At 28.5% G+C, this 21,266-nt stretch overlaps 1 protein-coding gene across 1 annotated transcript in view; it reads left to right on the forward strand.

Moving 5' to 3' along the window:
* Gr10 (gustatory receptor 10) overlaps nt 1-14,051 on the forward strand; it is a 27,361-nt gene extending 13,310 nt beyond the window's left edge. The window contains 7 exon segments of the mRNA XM_011504082.1: nt 3,247-3,419; nt 7,392-7,578; nt 8,043-8,146; nt 9,784-9,907; nt 13,250-13,372; nt 13,375-13,383; nt 13,887-14,051. Coding sequence (XP_011502384.1) covers nt 3,247-3,419; nt 7,392-7,578; nt 8,043-8,146; nt 9,784-9,907; nt 13,250-13,372; nt 13,375-13,383; nt 13,887-13,897 — 731 coding nt within the window. The 3' untranslated portion in view covers nt 13,898-14,051.
* The last annotated feature ends 7,215 nt before the right edge of the window (nt 14,052-21,266 follow it).

Raw genomic sequence — 21,266 nt, forward strand, 5'->3', positions numbered from 1 at the left:
AAGTGGAAATGAAAATTTGCATAATCTATTGTGCGACCCAAGATCAACTACTGATTGGTTAATTAATAAAGGAAGAAGGGATCCCAAGTGGAGCGGGATCAGTGAACCATTTAAGAAGGGACTACGTAATGTACCCTCACTTACTCTTTCCAAATACTTCTTACAGTTGAAGGATAAGTCACGACCTACTCTCACGGAGGAGGACCGGAGAGATGAGTCGTTTAGCTAGCTGAGTTTTAATAAGAAGTTCTTTCTACGATTGTGAATTAGTGTACAGTTGAATTGATCTCATCAAGACTGGATTGCATAGGACCTGACCACTTGTAATCTCACTTGGGGACAAGGAAGAACTAGAGAGTTGCAACATTGCAAGGGAATGTCATAACAAGCTACCGAAGAGAGACTGGAAAATCACGATACACTGCAAGTAAGTCCTTACAGCTAGTACTCATTCTTGATTTCTCGGCTTATGTAGAAGACGGACGGATAAAGTCCAACTACGGAAGCTTCCCGGACATACTCTTGAACAAGACCAGCTATAAACGCCACATTGGCTTCTCAATCCCTCCAACTATAAGTTGTTTCCGCCACAGATGGCGCACAGCTTCACATAACCTCCATTTCGGCTCTCTTACGACCGATATTTAAAGGCAACTACACACGTGTTAAGATAAACACAATAGCATTCCAGTGTTCGATCAGAGCACTACAATCATGATAACCTCTTAGCGATAATATTCAATAGATTATAACCTGCTTCATTCATAGTAAATATATTTCAACACCACAAGATTATCAAGAAATATAAAGTTCGTCTGTAATTCACCCTGTTGTAAATCAATTCAAATAAACAGAAATAATAAAGACATGTGTTAATTATTAGTCAGTGCATTAATTCAAGAATACAAGAATACACCCTCACTACTTCAATAGAATTATTTCTCTCTACATCAAAGTGCAATATTGTTATAATTATTTACATTAATAAACATTGTTTTACTAAATACACGATATTTTTCAGTCTTGTCAATTATTATTTCCCTTGAAGTAATGCTGCCGAGAGATTAATCCACTGAACTATTGAATTGGTAGTTCGAGCCATAAACTAAACCTTTAAAATCGAACACATAGAGTTGTTCATACTTGGGATAATTGATAGATCTCCCTAATGATTTCTCCCATTGTTCTCTAGTACGTTGAGTGAATCTCTGCGTTACTTGATGAATCATAATGCAATCCCACTTGTCTTCCTCTAGTTTTAGCTGCCGCAATCTTGTCAGTAAATCACTTGTATCACGAGCGAAGTCCTCTATTGCATCGTCTTCATCTTCTATGCGTGATGTATTGGCCAGTAGTTAATTTAGCTGTGATTCGATGTATACTCTTGGATCCTCATACTTTTCTACTAGGCTGTTCCACGCTGTTGCAAGGGAGCCATTTGTAATAGGGATTCTCTCAATCGTTTTTAATGATTTTTCTTTTAGTAAATTTCTAACATATTGTAATTTTTCACCTCACTGGGCCTGTTGTTGTTCTATTCCTTCATCATAGACAAGCTGTCAGTGAGTAGTTTCGACGTCCCGAATGTGGTTTGAGTTGGCTCTGTTATATGCCGGTGCAGTTTATCAATTGCTTCATGTATTTCATGGTAAATCGTGAGTTCCTCTCCTGATGCATCCCCTGCATAGTATTCGTAAGATAACAGGGATGCACGCCAAGAAGGTTGTGAAGCTCGTCGATTCTTTTTCTTGCGCCTTCGATTTCTTCATAGGAGATTGTCTCCGGGGGAATTGGGAGCCTTTCCCCGGTTTTCTTCATCACTGTAATGCGACTGCATTGCGACTTAGATTTGTGCATGAACTTGTTGGTTTGCAATGTTGGATTGATGCTGCAAGTTCTGTGGACATCCGCTTCAGTGGAGATGGTTGACGCTCTTTTCTCCGAGTCTGGCATGGTTTTATGCTGAATTATTTTTTTTTAAATTACATTTTCTAAATACAAAACAAGCAAATGAAACGAAGAGCTAAATATAACTGTAAAATATTTAAATCATACGTAATATAAATTATTTTTTAAATATTATCTAATGATTCCACTGATTATTTAATTTTATTGTTCCACTTTTTAAATGCAGTAATGTGTTTATTCATACATGTATCATAGTATACGCCTATAAGTATTCTATTAGCCCTAATACCAATATTATCTAAGTTTAAAACTAAATAATATATAATACCTTTTATGCTCATCAGAAATTAATAACAAACATTTATAACAATTAATTAAGCATTATATTTAATTTTATGTACAATTTTAAATGTCCGTTTATTAATTTTTGAAATCTTTATACTTGATAAGATAAATATTATTTGCACTGTAAATATTAATATTTTTACTTATTTCTAAATTGCAATAATATTAAATAAATAATAAAGCTTGGTAATTTTTTTTCCTAATACACTGAATTTCTAATATTTGAAGAATTCTGATGTAAACAGTTTAAAAATTTAATCGATTAAATGAATTAATGTATGTATACAAAGTAATTAAAATTTTTATCTATTAATTAATGTTGAATTTACATTAAATTTATTCAGTTGTATACTCTTCAACTAGAACTCTACTTAATAATGTAATTAATAAATAAAATCTACTATTAAATTACAATAAAATACGAATAAAAATTAGTATGAATCACCCATATTAAAACCGTTTTCATTTTATACTAGTTTTGCAAATCTGTTAGTCTTGTAATTCTGTGGGAAAAAAATGTGTATAATCTTATTATATCTAATACTTTTATATATTTTAGCATGCTCTAGTTATCCAATTTACATTCGTTAATTATAAATGATACATTACACATTTGAGTTAAAGAAAATAAATAAAAAAATTAATATAAATTCTAACTTCTAAATGTACGAAAAGTAAATATTAAAAAATGTTTACCGTCAAATTTAATGCCTCAGAATTATTTAATCGTGCATTTTTTTAATAATACATATATAAATATTTTAATTATTTATATTTGAATGTTTTGAATGATATTCTGATTCTAACTATTAATTTGGTAATATAGATTAGACTTATTGGTATGTTTAACTTTATTTCAATAAATTTAATTATTTAATTCCATAAGTGAATAATATTAATAATGTATATATAATATTTATAACTAAATAACGATTATTTAACAATTATTTTTCTTAAATCATTTGTGTGATTTATATAGATTTTATTTCACAGGTGTAGCAGTAGCAGTCTCGGTATTTACTATTACAGCAATGAGTGTAGACAGATACTTAGCAGTAAAGAGTTCTATTACCCTCAGAAGGGTATTTAATCGAAAAATTACTATAATTATAATAGCAACATTGTGGACAATTGCTTTAATTATATTTTTTCCTATTTTAAAAGTGGTTAGTATGCATTTACTAAATCTAAACTTACTATTTTTGTTATTATTTAAGTTGAATTATTAAACAATTTATTAACAACCAAAGTTTCATAGAAATTCAAAAACATATTTATTTTTACAACATTGTTAAAATACATTTAATTATTTTTTAATGTAAAAATTACAGTTTAAAAAGTAGTGTTATTATTATTATATAATTTTAATATATAGAATACATAAATTGATTGGAAGTTTTGTAGACCACCTGTTATTGTTCGACGTTTAATTTAAGTCTTATGGCTTTTATTACTGGAGTAACCAATATTGCTGCTTCAATTTAATATAAAGTTTTATAAAAAATGCTTTTATATATATCATAGATTAATTATACCTAGATTTAAATAAATATGAATATGCTAAAGAATTAACGATATAAATAATTATTTAAAAATTAAAAAATTGGTTTTAAAAATGATTTTGTTTTGAAAAGAACGGAGTAGTCTCGCTGTTGCATCAGATGATGTGTTTCGCGTAGTAACCCTGAATAAAAAGGATACTTAAAGCCTTTAAAGAGTCTTACCACAAGCAAAGCTTCAGTGTAGACAATGTTACTAGAAGAAAAATATTATTAATCAATTTCTCTTTTTCGATTTATTCTAAAATAATAATTATACTATGATTGAAATATCATCCTTATCTTTACAATTGGTTATTTTCAAGGTAAAACAAAAATTTATTTTCTACTGAAATTGAAAATTCTGCAACCTTCCAATGCAGTGTCCTTCTAGACTTCTAGAAGTCTGTAGCCTCGCTCTGACATCATAAAGACTTTCTGCCTATCAACAAGCCCAAGCACTGCTAACAGCGATGCAAGCTGCCACGCTAATATTTAAAAGCAGCTCGCCACACGTCGGTGCTCACTGTATCTTTATCAATCATTCAGTTATCAGTTACTGTTCACTGCATTTTTACCAATCGTTCGCATCTGTCATCGCATCATTAGCATTTCTCAATCAATCATTTATTAGTTATTCACTCCGCCACATACCAGTAATGTTATATTATAATTACTATAATATACGTACATGTCTGGGATCAGACTGAAAACCTCCCGGTGATGTTGGGTGGAGGTGTTGCTGGGAAGTGGAGAAGGCAAATGCAATTAATCAATTCTACACACAGTATATCTTGGTCTTTTCTTTATTAAATACAATAATATAATAATAGTTAATGGTATAGAATCGTATGAATGGAGAGTATGAGTGACTTATGTATGAAGTTTCTCCAATTATTTTACGTGCTGACGAGAGTGTGTGCACTCTCAGTAGTGTGAGGCGTGAATCCGTCCTTTCATGAGAAGTGTCGCTGTTGTAGCTGCGCGCACTAAAGGTTCGAATGAGTTGATGCTGCTTTAGCCGTCGGTGTGATCCGCTGATGTATGTTGTAGTTATAGTTTCATTAATTTCACTCTTAATTTATGTCTGCACTAGCGCTTCTTGAATATAAGTTTAACTGATTCTGATCGTTGTGGCGTCACTATTGGTTTATTAGATTGCTTGTTATTTGATGATTGATTACTTGTATAGCTACAGTGAGTGATAACTGTAATATAAATGCTTGAAGATAGAAATAGTGAGCCCGTCCTGGTGACTGCGTAATTATTACTAGCACAGTGCGCTGCGCATCAAGCGCTACTCTTAAATATTCTCGTATAAGCTTACGACGCCGGCAGCGCACCGCTGCCTGTTGCTATGTCGAAATTTGTTGCAACGTCTATAGGATATAGGCTTGGAAGGTCCATCGGCATTGCTATTCGGAAATATAATCGTATATTCGAATTTTCGTCGTAGGAAATTTCCTGAATTCGCTAAATCGCGTTTACAAACATAAATGTCCGGGAGATAACCTCGCCCAATTTTGAATACCGTTTTCAACTGCTTCAATCCCGAACAGTATATAATTCTGCCAAACTCTGAAATAATAATGTAATAAGCTAACAGCGAAGCCATAAGAAATTATAATAATTTAAGTGCGCTATATTCAAGCAGACACCAGTGGTAAGTGTGATTCAGAGGTCAAAATAGAAGCGCACCACCTACACTTCATCACAAAATTATGTAATAAAAATAAACTAAAAGGAAAAACATATTAAAGGCGGTAGAGCGACATCCTGTCTAAGTATTTGACAGTTCGCGAAGGTCCTGCGAACGGCCATAATTGAAACATACACCACGGCTACAAGGGCAGGGATATTACAAGGAGGCTCCGCGACCGGCCACAGTTGAAACATGCACCACGGCCACAAGGGACGGAAATTAGTTCGCCAAGGTCCCGCGAACGGCCATAGTTAAAACATACTTCACGACTACAAGGGCAGATTGTCACCAACACGTGCACTACTCAAGAACCAGATATTTATAACCTCATACTGCTGCGGGTAATAAATACCATCACCACGTGAAAAATACTGAAAAGATTTCACAGATTCCAGCACCACCTTAGAATCATATTCATTATAGTCCGTCAATAAAGAGAAAACCCAATATACACTGTGTGTTGAAATTGAATTAATGTGCCTTTCTTTTCCACTTGCCAGTAATCCCCCCATCGAACATCACCGGAAGTTTTTTTAGTCTGATCTCAGACAATTAGAGAAATCCATCAAATATAGTACATGAGTAAAAGCGAATATACGTTTAAAAAAGCTTATACATATAAAAATACATAATATACATACAAATAGACAAGAAAGAAACAAAAAGAAGAGAGTAAATGTTTGCACTAAAGGGATTTAATTTCGGTACCCATGTCATTCCCATATGATTTATTGAACAGACGGTAAAACTCTTGAATCAAGATTTATAAAATTCGCATTATGTAGGTATTTATACAAGTTTTACTACATACCTGTTTACAATTAGATTATGACCAACAGTTGCGTGGTGGGGGGAATATATGGGCAAGTGGAAGAGGTAGAGACTCAATTCAGTATTTAACGCATCTGCTTTTCGTGCTTGGTATTTCGTTTATTTTACAACTACATTATAATGATTCTACGTTGACGATGAGAATCGGTGAGATCTTGCCGTTTCTTGGTTGTTGTCACGTGGTGTCAGCATGCACTACTTGTAGAGGTAAGAGGTCGTAAGTCTTTGAATCCTCCTGATTCAGTACACTTGGTGGTGTACTACACTGGGAAGTGAGAGGTCGTAAATCTCTTGACATTTCTTCGTCTAGTGCCACGTGGTGGTAACTTCATTGTTGGTCTCCTCCAAGCTATCTTGTGGTATGGACTGGTGACAAAGACCTGCAACAGTACTATGTATGAGACTATATTTAGTATAAAGCTGATGAGTGTACCTTCCGTAGCTACTCTGCTGACAGTACGTGCTTTGGCTCCTAGTATGAGAAAGGTATGAAAAAATATTGGGTGACTCGCTCATGGCTGATTAGCGCCTATCTCGTGGTGTACTTACCTTAAATATACACGCGGCAGCTTTGTTAGCTGATAATAAGGAGCCGATTGTAGTGCTTAGAACAGTGGATGCAATTGTGCACTTGATTTTCCAGACCTCCAACGACCGTTGGAAAATTTTACAGAAATTATAACCGTTGCAGTTTTTCTCCGACATGACAGCCGTTGGGTTTTTTCCCCGAAATTATAGCATTCGAAAGATTCTCAAAATCTCGAACAACTATTTGTGCCCTACTTGAATACTATCTTGGAAATGCCTATATCTTTCGTTGATTTAAAATATTTAAAAAGTTGTTTTTTCTAGACAATTTTCTGAAAACTTAAAATAATTTTAATTCTTAATAATGTTAAATAATCAATTATTTTTTATATAATTAATATTAATAAATAATCGATAAATTTTAGGGAAAATGTTAACGATATATTCTTCAGTTTAAAATATTAATTAAATATTATATAATGTATTATAAAAGTTTGTTAATATTTAAAATTTTAATTTGTCTATTTATTGTAATACAGGTTACTCTACAAAGTCCAATAATACATTTAGATAATATTACTTTAACTGGTCAATGGAAAGGAATCAACAGTTTAAAAATTCCGAAACTTCCGATTTTCTATATATGTTCAGAGGACTTTAAATCTCATGATATTCATGTCCACATATTTGGTACTGCTTGCTTCGTATTCGTTTATGCTATCCCAGGTATAGATTATACACATCTTATTTTTTTTCAATATTTTTTTAAATTATAAGAAATTGTTTCATTTTCTTAAATAATCATTTCATTGTTTTATTGGTAAATAACATTTTATTTTCATTGGTTAATTTAAATACTAATTTATTATATATATATATATATATATATTAAAATTTTGTATATATTATTACAAAATATTCATGATAAATATATATTAATTTTAAACATGGTAATTTATTCTAGCTATAATATTTTCATCTATTATATTTAATTCTTTAATCTGTTATCTTATAATTAAATAGATTTACTATTTTTAAAAAACTATTTCTAAAACTAAATAATAAAAATTCTTTGACTGAATACTTTTTATGGCGATATTAATAAATCAGATTCCTCCTGCATATATGCTTTTATGAATATTTTTTTACAGTTGGGAGGATATTTCAATAAGATAAGACTTTGATTTCAGGTTTCATTGTAATAGCAACATATTCTATGATGGGCAAAATCCTTTGCGTCAGAAAACCACCTTTTGATTATGATAGTATAAAAAAGAATGCAAGTTCTGAACAGGTAACATGTCTTATCATAAGTCATTCGAAATATTTAATTTAAAAAAGATTTATTTATATATAATGCAATATTAATATATAGAAACATTATGATTATTAATAAATATTAAGAATAAAAGTTTATTAGTGGAATAATGACGTAAACGATACAAACCACGAACATATTTTTATGTTTTTATAAAATACTTTTAATCATTCATCAATATTTTGTCAATATAAGATTATAAGTTCTCAAATTTAAAAAGAATTTATTTTTGTTTAAAAAAAAAGTTTTTGTAATAAAATTCTAGCTATGAACATATAAACTTACTATATTATTGGTATTATAACCAAACTGGAAAATTTTATTACACTGTCAATTACTAGATCATTATTTTATAAACGAAGATAGTACAATTAAAATCAAGTTTAATTTAAGACTAATTAATATATATTATAATAGAAGCTGTAAATGGATATTACTCAGTAGTTTTAGCTTATACAGTTGGTTAAAAAAAATTTTATCTTGTATTTTTGTATTTAAAGTTAAAGTTTGATTTTCATTCTCGTTGAATTAGCAGAATATTCATTAACATACTTTGAACGCATGCTTTATGGATTAGTATTATAAAAAAAATAATGTAATAATTTTGGTTTACATCATAATTTATGGGTTTATCGATTGAATATATGTTTCTTAAAATTACATATTTTTTACAACCATTTTTTAAAAAATTACTCTTTAATACTATAAGAACTCAATTGTATTGCATTATATTGGATCCACTCAATTCTGAAATCTTTTTTAAAAAGTAGTATGTATACATTATTTCCTATTAGACATATGCATTTATTAATTATCATTATTAGTTTACCTTTGATGCTTTCATTGATCATCCTTAATGTTTTCCTCGGTTTTTAGTGTTTTAAAACTACTTATTAGAACAAATTATTATCATATAGTACTTATCATGCTTTAAATACTAAGAAGAAATTTCAGTTTAATATCATAGCATAGAATATCTATTATATTTTGCATTTTCATGTTCATAAAATTGTGAATTAATTAAACCTTAATTTTAAATTGCTTAACATTGAAATCAACAATATTAAAAGTTATGAATCTGGCAATAAATTTGGAGAGCGTTAATGCTTCGATATCCAGTTAAAAAATGCATAGATCTAAATAAATTAGTAAATGTGTTGGTAAATGAGTAAAAAAGAATGTATAATATCAATAAGTTTCAAGTATTATGCTGAATCCACATTGCCAACTAATATTATCGATCCTTTTAAATTATGGATATTAGTAAATATATTAGAGTAACAATTATATACATACACTATACAATTTCTACAAAATTTTTATACAGATTTAATGTATCTCATCAATAGTTATCTGTCAATTTAATAAAATGTTTATTTCTTCGTATTTCTTCATTTTCTTTAGTCTATTTTTATTTTTCTATTTCCTACTTTGCAATCAAATAACTATTATATACTAGTCTATAAAAAATAGGAGCAGATAAAATCCGAAAAATGTAATTAATATAATAGATATATTCATATTTATTATTTATACATAAATATTTACTAAATTTTTTAAATATGACACAACAATATTTTTTATAAATACTTTTTCTTTTTAATATTATACAGGGATTTAGACTTGTTCGAGAAAGAAAACGCGTCGCTTGGATTTTATTATTACTCGCTATTCTTTTTGCTCTTTGTTGGCTACCATATAATTTACTTCGATTATTAATTGACCTTGAAATTGTTTGTAAGTATATTTTTTAAATGTTTTAGCAAAAACACGACCAATTAAAAAAATTTCAGCTGATTACATATTATTTTACTTTTAAAATAAAGTTAGTTTTATTTGTTTTGGCTTTTAATATATTCACAATTGTTCGATTTTAAAGGGTTAGTTTATGGCTCGAACTGCAAATTCAATAGTGTGTCAATAGTGTTCAATAGTGTGATATATAGTGTGCCTTTTGTCGCAGTATGCGCACCATCTATTCTTATAATGCGATGTGGGATAGTTTGATAGAGGTTTTTTCGCACATACTTGATAACAGTTGAAGGGCTTCCTTGATGAATAAGACGGTTTCGTCTGTTGAGTCCGCGTTGATGGAGATTTCCATGGACATGCAGGAGTTGCTGTCACCCGTTCGCCTTGTTCAAGGGATCTCACCCTCGTGGTGAGGAAGGTCCTTAGTTGATCTAGACGAGGGTAGGCTGTGGATGTTCCTAGCGCAGCTTCCCATAACTCAACTGTAGTACGGTCAAAGTATAATGAGATTTGGTGTACGAGAATGTAATTCCACAAATCTGGTAGTATGTTCAGCGAAAGGAATTGTTTTACTGCCTCTTGTGATCTTTTGGCAAGATCTTTCAAACCCTCTGCATCACCCTTTACTGGTTTTACACGAGGAAAGATTTTGAGAAAACAGGTACGGATTGATTGGTGTGGGTTTATGAACTGTTCTGTTAGTGTTTCCCATGCAGGCATTAGGGATTCTTTAGTGAGCGCGTATCCCCTTATACAGGGTAGAACTGATTCGTCGACTGAAGTAAATAGGTAGTGTAGCTTTTCCACTTCACTAATTTCTTTGCTTTTTAAAACAAGTGCCTCGAAGAGGTCACTGAATGCGTCCCAGTCTTCTTGCTTTCCACTGAATTTGGGTAATTTAATCGTCGGTAGTCGACTTCCGGATGTTCTTATGGGATGCAGTGTGGGCTGTTCCTCATTGCACCCAACCTTGAATTTTTGGCGAAGTCTGCTGATAATTCCTCGTGTCGTTACAAATTGGGATGCTTCGGTTGATAACATATCGGTAGGAATGCTGTCTTCACTGTCTTGCGCAGTGGGCCAGATCGTTTCTATATATGCATTTTCCTTATTGAAGGTCTTGTGAATTTCTTCGGCAAGTGAATAAGCATCTGACAGTTCTTCTACCGTGATATCAGGGTCTGGCACTGCATACTTCTCAGCAAGACCCTGTAATATTTTTATACGTTCAGTTTGAGCATTCATTTTTACCGTAATTTTAGATTTTGATCGAGTAGACGTTGAGCTTCGAAGGGAGGTGGCTCTCTTTGCGTTTGAAGTTCCTGCTCTTTTGGCTTCCATCCTGTATTTAATGTCTTTCTTTGCTGATTCGTGTAATGAAATAGGATATCCCTCTGGATGTATTGCTTTCTATTAGCCTGGCAGATTTAGTATGGCAATATGGGCCTTGTTCGTCTGCTCGATTCCTTTAATTTATTATCTGACGATGAGACAATCCGGCTCGAAGGACCAAATGTTCGATTTTAAAGGGTTAGTTTATGGCTCGAACTGCCAATTCAATAGTTCAGTGGATTAGTCTCTCGGCAGGATAATATTAAAGGAAACAATAACAGACAAGGCTTAAAAATATAATATATTTATTAAAACAAGGTTTATTATTGTAAACAATTATAATAATATTGCACTGTTGTGTAGAGATAAATAATTCTATTGAAGTGTCAAATGATGTGTTCTTGTATTCTTATGCTATAAAGGATTCTATGGATATAACTGTATTGCTTTGAGGTTATGCTGGTGTTGTTAATGTCAGCTGATGTCGTCAGTCAATCATGCTTGTGAGGCAGCATGGGATGATGGTGGTAGAATCAAGTATGCTTGATTGATGAATGGTTATACTTGATGTGGTGTCAGATGTTTAATGGAATATATTAAGTAATCAATTGTATCTTTATTTATTTATGGGAACGGTAGAAGAGCTAGTCACACACAAGTATCATTTATTATAAACCTTAGAAATCTTAAGGATTTCTGGAAAATGTCCTTATTGTTGATCAGTCGATATACTGAAGTCTGGCCTTGACTTGTTGCGTGATTTAGTTGACTATTTAAAGAATGCGCGACCACGTGCTAATCACTTGTTGTTTATTTCAGAGAATGCACGACCAAGTGTCTATCACCTGTCGACTACGTCAGGGGATGCGAAATTGCCCAGGTTTCTTGTGCCAGATGTGACTAGTTTATTTATTAATATAAAAATAGGTACCTTGTAAAGTGTTGGTAAAGTCTGTTGATTGCTGTTTAATTAATGTTTCCTTTGATTACTATTTCATTGGCTTCACTGTAATCACGATTTTAAAACTGCCGATTTACTTTTCTTATGCACGCGTGTATTCTTAACTATGATGCCGATTATATGGCCACGCGTCGTCTACACGGTATACTATACACTGAGCGGCAGTTACGCTTGGGTGAGCGCGAAGTGATATTACATGAGCGTCGCCTCATGGCGTGTTGCGTTTAAATGTGCATGCGGCGTCTGCAGCGCCGGCAACAGTGTCGATGCGCGTCCCTTCAGAAAATTTATTTTGGCGTGAGAAAACGAAGCTTCTAGAAGTTTCGGAGGCGTCCCTTTTTTTTGAGGACTGGCAGTAAATTATATTTCAGATCGTAAACTTGCTCGGACTTGCCGAGTTTTGTTTGTAAATATTTTGCTCGAGTACCCGCCTCGGTCCGCACGTGCGGGTCAGTCTAGGCGCATACGCGGTACACCGGCCAGCGCGTATGACCTTTCTATTGTTTGAAATTCCTGGGACTGCATCAATCCCGAACAACAATACAATTGTAATATACAGAGTTTGAAAAATTGTATTATGTTTCTTTTGCATTAAAGCAATTCATTATCTTTTAAAAAATTAATTTATTCGTAATTCAGGAAAAATAGTTTGATGAAGCAGATATTTATAAACAATAATAGGTAGTAGATAATTATTTCATATAAAAATAACACCTATTTAATTAAAGCTATAATGATGAGTTACGTTACTTGTTAATATATTTTTTAGTATTTAGTAACATATATATAGAATAATTACCAGTTTTATGTAAATACTGAAATGTAAGAATTAATTAAGTAAATTATATAATTAATCGTTTAAACGTAAAAGAATTAGCAAAACATATATATAAATAAAAAGTTAAAAAATAGTAATAGAGAAATAACAAATACAAATAATTTTGTTAGTCTTGCCAAATTAATACTTGGATTAATCAAATTCTATGTACTTTCTATAATTATTGGTCAACATATTTATACATATTATACTTCAGATGAAAGCATCCTCGTATCAGAGGTGTTGTCCTACAGCCTTTTACTCGGTCATATAAATAGTGCTGTCAATCCCATTGTATATTGTTGTATGTCTCGAAATTTTCGGAGGAACATCTCTAAAATTATTGTAAAAGTACGTATTGTTTTATAAAACGCCAAGCTCATCGCAAAGTAAGTAATGTTTGCCACTGCTTTATTTTTCATTACGAAATTCTAAAAAGAGTATATTATATTTTTACTTTAGAAAAATTTAGAGCTTTATCAAAATAATGACGTTAATTTATTAAATATAAGCACATAAAATATTTCCTGTATTGCTTCGATTTACATATATGAATATATACAAAATATTAATATTTTATCACACTTGGACAGATCTTTTTTAATTCTTAAAATATTTTTTATACATTTGTTAATTACTTATTGAATATTCTCGTATCCTTATAAATTCTTAATTTATTTAAACATGTTTAATTAAAATTTCAATTTATTACATAATTGTTATTTATAATTAAACAAGATAGTGATGAACAAATTTTATGTATATATTTATTTGTTTCAAAATTTGAAAATAATTTCTATAATACTATAACATTATATTATAATAATTAACAAAATATTTTTATTTTTCTATAGAAAAACAATAAGTGAAAAAGTGTTCCAAAGGTTATCTGAGAAAGAAAATTGAGTAATACGACACAAGAAAAAGTGACTTCGGATCAATATAATAATAGAATTGAATTCTTTCATTCCTATCAATCAATGAATCAACATTCTCAGCAATCAGCGTGAAGAAAAATTAATAAAAACTGCTATATCTGATTATATTAAGTAGTAATTTAAAGATTTTTATTCCAATTATAATGCCCATAAGTATTATTAAATAATATTATTAATGAAAAATTTTTTATTAATAACCTTTAAGTTTAATAACCTTTAATAACCTTTAATTATATTTAACCTCTATAACAATAGAAAATCTTTATTTTTAAAAACCTATAATAAAATTATATATTTTTCAATAAACATATTATATATTTCTTTTTAGTTTCATTTTCTTTTTTAACAAAGTTGAAAAACATTTTACGAAGAAAAAATATTTGAAAGAGAATTTTAGGTTGGGTATGTTAAATTTAAATTTATAATACCCTTGGTTTACATCTAAATTTACGTTTAAAATCACTAAGCAAATTATGATTTTCAATATTAAGTAATATGCTAAAATGAATAGATATTTCAGTTCGTATTAAATATATTCTATATCATTATCTCACAGATTTTAAGATATTATTATATTGTTTTATTTTAGTAATATTTTTTTTATATATCAAGTAGTGAATATTAAATTTTTCTTATTATTAACAATTCTGTTCGAGATTGCGAGAAAAGTTTATTGCCACGACTTCTCACGGTCGTTGGACACTCGAGACGGTCAATACATCTGGAAAACACCCGTGAATAGTTAGATTATTTATTCTCGCTTATCTAAAAACGTGCTCATGCTTTTCCGGTGCAGTTAAACTATTTTGTTGTTTACTGCCAAGAAGACGTAGATTCTGAAAGAGTATCAGATATACGTAAACTATCAAGTACAAACATTTCTTAAATTTCACTGCAATCCAAAACCCCGCACGTGCAACAACAAGCAATAGCCATATATGCGCACTCTGCTTCTTAAGACAATGCTTGCATTGTTCCTAACTACGCCGCATCTTGTCGATTGCGTTAGAGAATCGACCACACCCTAGAGGACCCTTTATCTAGCCAAGTCCCAGAGAAGGGAGAGACGACCAACAGTAAAAGCTCTTCCCTTTCCGACTCTTTCGGCTAGCATATTCAAGATTAAGCCCGCAAGGAAGTGGAAATGAAGGCGTGCATGATCCATCATGCTGCCCAAAGTCAAAATCTGATTGGATACCGGAAAGAAGAAGGGATCCCAAGTGAAACCGGGGCAGTGAACTATTTATGAAGGACAATGCAATGTACCACCACTTATTCTTATTCACAAATAAGTCACGACTTATTCTCATGAAGGAGGACCAGAAAAAAGTCGATCAGTTGAGTCTTTTAAACTATCTTTCTATGACTGTGATTCAATATTCAGTTAACTCTAGTTTCAAGCTCTGATAGCATATGTACTGAAATTCTTGTCATCTCAGCAAAGGAGACAAGAAAGAATTTAAGAGCAGCAATTATTGGATGGGAACTTCTCATCAAGCCAAGCCTGTGAGGAGGAACTGGGAGCATCACACTACAACTTCAAGTAAGTCCTTACCACTAGTGCTGATTCTTCACCTCACGGTTTTACTCTGAAAACGGACAGCAAGTTATCCGACCACAGAAGCTTCCCGCGCATGCTCACTACGCAAGACAAGCAATTCGCGCCATACAGTGGCACACATTTCCTCTGACCTCTATTTTAGGCACGTGCTCACTCACACGGCCCATTATTCAGAGGTAACTGCAACACGTGTTAAGTTACGACACAAACAAGAATTATAGTGTTCGTTCAGAGCACAACAACGATCATAACCTCTCAACCAGTAATAGATTATAACCTATCCTTTTATAATAAATCATCATTACCAATTGAAATTAAATGGAATAAAAAGCAGTAAGAATTATATGTGTTAATTACTCACTTACCCACGCATTCTCCCACAGATCTAGTGGTTTCTTAGTTAGTTATGTACGTTTGGTTGTCGAACCAGATTAGTGGAATTAATTTTTGAACAAATTTAATATTAAACAATTCATTACTTGAGTACATTATTGGCATTATTTAATACTACTAATAAAATAGTAGAACTATTTTGTCCAAGTTAGATTAACATATGTAAATTTAAATTAAAAAGAAGTTTTTAAATATATTTAAGTCTCGTTTGCATTTCATAAAAATGTATTTGTTGTTCACACTATTGTATATATATAATCTAATTAATTCGATTATTAACAGATCGATATATTAACAGATGGTAAAAGAAAAACGTAATGAGAGCATCGTAAAATGAGCAAAAGTGAAAGAGACGTGTATATCTATATAACCGTACATGCATATACATATATTCACGGAGTTATGTAAAGTTTATACATATTTTATATTGTATGTGAACAAGATAATTCAATTTATTTTAAATAAAAATCTACATACAATATATATTATATATAATAAGAAATAAGTCAAATCATTTCATCATAAATAGATGAAAGAAATTAACCATAACAAAAACTTTAATTGTATAACTTTGTGTTATAAATGTAGACAAGAATATATTTACATAAGGTACTTTTTATTACTGCATGCATGCAATTAATTACATATACTTAACTTTTAAAATTGAACATTTCGTCATCACTATTTCAAAACATGCACAAATATCTGTAATTTAACCGTTGTACTTTTTCAATGTTTTGTGGTAATTTAAAACACTATGTGTTATTTTGTATTTTTCTGCTAGTTTCATTAACTTAACAAGGTTTAATATTTCAACTGATATGTTTAGACGAAATAATATGCTGTTGTAGAACGATCAATAAAGATAATTAGAAATTATTAATTCTTTGTAAATTAAATTTTATTTCAACGATATCAATGAGAAAGTGCTATTGGTTAAAAACAAATGATTACAAATAATGGCTAAAGGTCTAGCCAAGTTTCTCTCAAAGAAAGAATACATTTTAAGCATACAAATTGTTAAATAATTTATATAAATATAATAACTTAATTGTTACATTTTAACAGTATTTATTAATTGTTATATTTTATTTCATACTTTCATAACTACATTTTTTATTTCACTATTTAATTAATTATCTCATATCTTATGTTATATTTTATAATAAACTAATTACATATTATAAACATTTTATTTATTGCATTTTATTTTATTTATTATACAATGTACTATATTGTGTCTTAATTTATATTATACAGTTTTTAAATAAGTCCATGTATATAAGTTAATAATATAAATACAATATTGTATTCTAGAGTATTATGAAAATATTCTAAAAATTATTGCTATAAAGTATAATGCTTTTACAAAAAAATGATAAAATTGTAAAAACCATATTTTAGTAGAACACTATTGAGTTGGTAGAAAAAGACGAGAGTGAAACATGGACAATGGTGAGCAATAATGATAATCATATTCACAGTATTTCGCGATACTTATAATTATATTATGTATAGGATTCTATGAATATATTATAATATGAACTGTCATGAAGAATATTGTTTGCAAAGAAAACTGTAGGGTACGTCAATTAAGGCACAAAATTATAAAATATATAAAATTTATTTTAAAACTAGTTATGTGAACCTTTTTTCCAATTTTGTGGCGAGACCATTAAATAAATAAGACGCTATAGCTTATTAAGTATAAAACAAGTACAGGAAGTAACATGTCTGATGGTAAATGAATTTAATATCATCAATCTCTTATATATTTATACAGATTTTTGTTCCACCATATACTTCGTGAACAATGACAATTTTAAAAATTTATTTTTGATTATTCATTTCTTTTAACAATGTATTAAATTCATTTTGATATGCTTCCAGTAATATGTTAAAATACATTAATAATTTAGTGGCATATGTGCTAACACACATAATTATAATAGAACATAATAAGAATTGGTTATGATGTGAGTCATATTAGTAGTTAAACATTTAAATTTTGTTTATAAGTTTAAATTAATTCTAATACACTGATTCGAATACAGATAAATATATATAAATTATATTAAAATTAATATAGGCTATCTATGTATTAACGCAAATCAATTTAAACTATTGTATTTAGTCTCAAATTTAATAAAAACCATATTTATTTTGTAAAAATATTTTCATAAAATAATGTTAATTTTTCTTTTTTAAGAAAAACAATAACAATTGAAAAAATAATAAATTATTAGGATTGAATCATTTATTTTAAATCATCTAAAAATAATGATTTTATTATAAATGATAAATGTATATAACAAAATTTAATTTAATTTAATAACATAATCGTAATTTAAATAAAAATTTTAAAGCAGTAAACAGTTTTTTTGTTCAAATATATTTATTTAGTTCTCAAAGAAAATATAAATAAGCTGGTCAAAAAAATTAGTTTTTATTATAAAATAAAGTCTATAAATTTGAGTGTCACGAAGAAATGCTAGGTGTTCAAAGAAAATAAAAGGAACAGAGAGTAGTCATGCATCTAAATTTGAATCATACTAAGATAAACGTGTATTGAGACAGATACATAAGCAGCAGAATTTAGGCTGGCAGTTAAATGATTTTTAATTATTTGCATTTAAACAATAACGAATGGCTATAAAATAGATCCAGAAGACATAGTAAGTGAAAAATTAGTAAATTAAAAAAGAGATTAAACTTGATTAGAGCATAGTAAGAGTTGTAAATATTTAATAAAAATAGATGAAAAAATAAAATATAAGAACAAAGGATAGAAATATTGCAAGTCAAAAAGTAATGAGTAAGATAAAATCTCAATTTATTCACATTTGACAACAATATTTAAGTATTATATATAAAATATAATTGTAATTTAATTTTAAAATTAAGAAATTAATAATAATTTATTAATAATAATAAATAGTGGATAAATTAAGATTATGAATAAGTTTATAGACATTGTGATTAGATGCAAGTGATACCGGAATTGGCACTGTACAAAAAACACGCAACGTCCTAATAACTTGATGCACATTCAATACCTAGACTTTAGAAATTGAAATTCTATCTGAAATCATCAGAGGGTAGATTATATCTGATTATATAGTGAAATATGACAGGAACTGTACATTGTATCAGCAATACATGAAACAACAATGGGCACTTCTAGATTTCAAGATTTAATGCCATATTAAAAAGCAAATTGTAATAATAAATATCAATTAAATTAGATAATGCAATGTGAGTAATAGAGAAGTTATTATATTGTGCTTCCTTATAGTTTTATACAATTTCATTAGTGTACGTGAAAGAATATATTTATTCGATAATGGACATAGTAAAATAAAATATTGTTTTATAATATTCACAACAAATTGTTAAATTTAAATATTTTGTACTATCCAGTACTTTCAATATCGTACATGTTTAATTAATTGTAATATATTCTATTAATTTAATTTTAATTAGAATATATTTTATAAAAAATAGTCATTCACTGTTTTGAAGCGAACATTTTATCCAAATTAAATTTATTTATAGTACATTATATTATTTATATTAATAAAATATTTTAAAAAAGTTTTTTTCATATGTTAATTATTTAAATTAATTTACATAGAACAGCGATAAAATGAATATAATTTATAATTTATTCACATAATTATAATTATTTAACCGTTATTTCAGAAAGAATATATTGTTATAATTTAGGTCTAATAATATATACGTTATAATTAAAGAAATTATATTGATGTTTTATAATTTCTATTTAATACTCTTTATTTAAATAGTTTGTGTTACAAATTTAAGATACATAAACATAAAGATCTTACGAAATAAGGGAGAAAACAATAATGATATGGTATGATGTATTTCCTATTCACAATTTTAGATTTAATTTAAATTATTGCATATTACTAAGAGCATATACTTTAAATAATTTTATAATTTTCATATCCTACTATTTAAAAGATTGTACCACCATCGTTTTTAACTTTTAAAAAGACTATAGATAAAAAAGGAAAAATGTATTATTTGTAAATAATAATATATTAGTAAATAATATCGTTTTGATCTATATCATTTGATATATATTCCACGAATTATTGTATATCTGTTAACATGGTTTTTGGTTGAATTATTTGATATAAAATGCTTTATATAAAATATCCTATGAATACAAATTTGAGAATATAACATAATGTTAATATTTTAAATTATTGGATACTAATTAGATACAATTTTTAATTATTGTCATTTAAATTCGTATGAAATATTTAATATTTGTATATTCAATTTGTAATTTTATTCTGATATTATATAAGATTTTGAACTACATTTGGTTTGTTACTTCAATTATTTAACATTTAATTCATATTTTTGTAAGGTAATATTTAATTTGATTTGTTTAAAATAGGTAAATTAAAATTAAATATAAATAATAAAAATGTATTTAAAATACCATTTAAATAAAAATATTTTTTTTCGATTTTAAAATATTCAGAGATCTTATCCAAATTTGTACTGGTTCAGAAATATATAGTTTTGAAATTCATATTATAAAAAATCATCCTTTAAATCTACCACATTATTATCATATTAAAAATAATTTGAAATGAATCTTTTTAAACTATTGTTTTTAATTCGTGATAAAAATCTAGCTTGTATTAAATAAAAAAAATTGTTAAAAATTTTCAATATAAATTAAAAAACTTGACTTTTAAGAATTTATTTAGTTTAAGATTTAATAATTTAATTTTAAGACGTTTACCACTTAGAAAACTAGAATGGAATTTGTAATATCATATAAAAAATTTTAAAATAATATATTTATTTATAAAATACAATTTATTTTATTGATTTAATTATTAAAAATTTTCTATTACAATAAATATTTTTCTAAAACGAAAAATATAAAGAATGCTCGACTAAAAATAATTTTGCAGTTTAATATTTGAATATAAATATTTACATATTAAATATATTTCTTTATAAGTCAAGCAAATTTCATATGATTTTCTTATGAAATAAAGTATATTTTATATCAAGTTTCATATAAACAATAATGATTTATGTAAAAAATATAAATAAATAATAAACAAGATTCTTTTAATTTACGTGACATTATTTCTAAATAAGTTTGTTCAAGAAGTTACAAAAAGCTTGAAAAATGCTTCATAATTTGCATGTAAATATGTGTATATAATAAAATTTTAATTAGTACTGTACTGAAACAGAATCAAATATTTAAGGATATTCTAAAATTGATTACATGGGATAAGTTATTTCATACTAAAATTATTTTTGTGAAAAAAGTATAATATTTA

The sequence above is a fragment of the Ceratosolen solmsi genome, unplaced genomic scaffold (assembly GCF_000503995.2).
Source record: "Ceratosolen solmsi marchali unplaced genomic scaffold, CerSol_1.0 scaffold26, whole genome shotgun sequence".
NCBI classification, from domain to species: domain Eukaryota; kingdom Metazoa; phylum Arthropoda; class Insecta; order Hymenoptera; family Agaonidae; genus Ceratosolen; species Ceratosolen solmsi.